Source organism: Camellia sinensis, chromosome 2, assembly GCF_055761805.1.
Source record: "Camellia sinensis isolate YWXY chromosome 2, ASM5576180v1, whole genome shotgun sequence".
NCBI classification, from domain to species: Eukaryota; Viridiplantae; Streptophyta; class Magnoliopsida; order Ericales; family Theaceae; genus Camellia; species Camellia sinensis.
Window position 1 is genome coordinate 207,874,186 of NC_138962.1, and position 2,636 is coordinate 207,876,821.

A 2,636-nucleotide genomic window follows, 5' to 3' on the forward strand; every position below is an offset into this window, starting at 1 on the left:
CCGAGCAGGGACAAAAGGTCTGGCTGGAGCACCTCCTGCCATGGGAATCTGGAAAGGAGGCTGAAAAGTACACAAAAGTGAAATGCATCAGTATACTGTAGACAGTTTATCAGTGCAGAATGCAATGTCGAGTACAGTGTATGAATGCCGTGAGCAGTTTATCAGTGCAGAATGCAATGCAGAATACAGTGTATGAATGCCGTGAGCAGTTTATCAGTGCAGAATGCAGTGTGTGAGTACAGTGTAAGAATGCCGTGAGCAGTTTATCAGTACAGAGTTTGGTGCAGAATGCAGTGTATGCAGTGTTCAGATACTGTGAGATCAGTGTATCAGGTGTTGTGCCGTGCATCAGATTATGTAAAGCAGTGAATGAATGGTTTGAGGCCAGTGTCAGAAGGACATACCGGTATGCTGTAGACGGCTAGGAGGTCAAATGTCCGCTGGAGCATCCCCATCATCGAGGCATTCATCGCCAACGACTGACGGGTGTACTCAGAAGAAGCCTGCAAAGGTATCAGATGCATTAGTATTCTGTGGAATATCAAGTAAACTGAATTGAATAACTATACGAAGTGCAGTGATACATACCGGAGGTAGGTCGGGGACATCAATGAACTCGTGACCAGCCGGTGGAGGGGCGAAGGGAATCTGATAGGTCGACCCACCCTGCCCCTGGAAAGTCAGTACAGCGGGCAGGGCAGGCCAGCCAGCTCCTCGTCCTCCCCGCACTCCGCCCCTACTACGGACCCGGGCCCTCCCCGAAGATCCAGCCCCTGCTCCCGCTCCGGCCCCAGCCACCGATGCTACAGGCCTGGCCCCCTCTGCTCGACGGCCGCTCAAAGGTCGCATCAGGTACGTCCGCACGTACTCCTGATAGTCGCCGGTGCCTCGGAAGCCGGCCTCCTCCCAGCCGATGGAGTAATCATCCAGCTGCTCAGCGGTAAGCCCCTCAGTCTCCTTCATCTCTGCAGGAGGGTGAGCCGGGACTATCTGCTCACGTGACCCCAGGGTCTGGCGTAGAAAACGCTCCCCCAGGTACCAAGCCCGACAGACCGGACCCTCTAGCAAGATCCGGAAACGCGAGGTCTCCTCAGCACCAGGGAACCGACCCCGCATCGCCGACGGCAAGGAGGCCCATGGCCGCCATGTGATCTGAAAATGACAGACAGTTTGTTATCTACTGTTATTGAAACATGCAGTGGGAAAGCGAAGCTAAATAAACTGAAAGTAAAGCATACCTCGGCAGGGGTAATGGTATCGAAGTATCGGCGGAAGAAGCCGAAAGTCTCTCGTGGTCGCCGGGTGCATCTCCCGTCGAAGCGACTCGAGAACGGGACAGCCGGAGGAGGCTTCGCGACTGGTACGGGTGCAAGCCTAGGAAAGTAGGCATAAACCCACAGCTGCAAAACAGATGTCAGTATGACTATCAGAAAAAGCAGAATATACAGAATAAAGCAGAAATGGCAGAGCCGTGTGTTGTGCAGTGTATTGTTTGCAGTGTACAGTGTGAGCAGTGTACAGTCAGTGTAAAGCAGAATGTATGTGTGTGCCGTGTGTACAGTATACAGTAAGTGTAAAGCAGACTGCAGTGTGTGCAGTGTACAGAGTACAGAAAGTACGAGACAGAAATGAAAAGCGGAGAAGAAATGTACCTCCCAAGCTCGCCAGTAACCTCCGAGCAGCTGGCCGCTGCCACGAGAAGCCGAGCTCATATATCCGTACAGGGTGGCCAGAGCGGCGCCGCCCCAATCGTAGTGCAAGATATCCCGGACGTCCATCAGTGCGCTGAGAAGACAGAGAGGCACGGTGTTCGCCCGGTCGGCGAAGATAGTAGTCCCGAACAAGAACATGAGGAAGCCACGAGCATACCTCTCCTCGTCCTCCGGGGTCATCTGCGCCTCCTCCCCCAATGCGGGCTGGACCCTGAACTGTGTCTCGAACCAGGAGTACTGCACGAAGCCTGGACGAGCTAGTGGTGGGGTCTCCCCCAGTAAATGGACCTGAGCGGCGGTCCACTCATCCATGTCGGTGTCGAAAGGGATCGGATCCCCCCTACCCCGATGCCTGTGAGCATCGAGAAGTCATAAGGGGTCATCGTCATGTCCCCTGCAGCAGAAAAATGGAAAGAATCGGTGGTGTCCCACCACCTCTCCGCCAAAGCAGCAAGGAGAGGTCTGCATGTGGAGAGCCTAGAGAGCCCTCGGCAGAAGGTGCCGAAGCCCGCTCGGTCCACGATGCGCTGGACCACATCAGGGAGCTCATCATACCACTCCCGCGCACCAGTATTCCCATACCCGCGAATGGTATGGGAACCCTCCTGCAAACAGACAATGACAATTGCAAGACAACATTCAAAATGCAGTTGTGAAAAGACAAATATGGCATGTATGCAACTTTGTCAGATTCAGGCAAATACCGGGTGCCGGTGTGCTTACAGTAAAATGCGTGTGCTGTGTCAGCGTGTTTAGGTGTTTCAGAACAGATGTGGCATATATGCAAGTTTGACAGATTCAGACAAATACTGGGTGCCAATGTGTAGGCAGTGAAATACAGTGTGTGCCGTGTGTTTGGGTGATTCAGGGCTAGTGCAGTGTGTGTGCATGTGTCAGTCTCAAGCAGATATCAGTTGTATGTAT

At 53.4% G+C, this 2,636-nt stretch overlaps 1 protein-coding gene across 1 annotated transcript; it reads right to left on the reverse strand.

Moving 5' to 3' along the window:
- Nucleotides 1–237: 237 nt before the first annotated feature.
- Nucleotides 238–1,382, reverse strand: LOC145819800 (uncharacterized). Its single transcript, XM_082913660.1, has 3 exons — nt 1,239–1,382; nt 589–1,152; nt 238–503 (listed from the first exon to the last, which is right to left on the reverse strand). Exons 2-3 carry the CDS (start codon nt 1,114–1,116, stop codon nt 354–356), a joined length of 678 nt encoding a protein of 225 aa, XP_082769786.1. The 5' UTR covers nt 1,117–1,152; nt 1,239–1,382; the 3' UTR covers nt 238–353.
- Nucleotides 1,383–2,636: the final 1,254 nt, after the last annotated feature.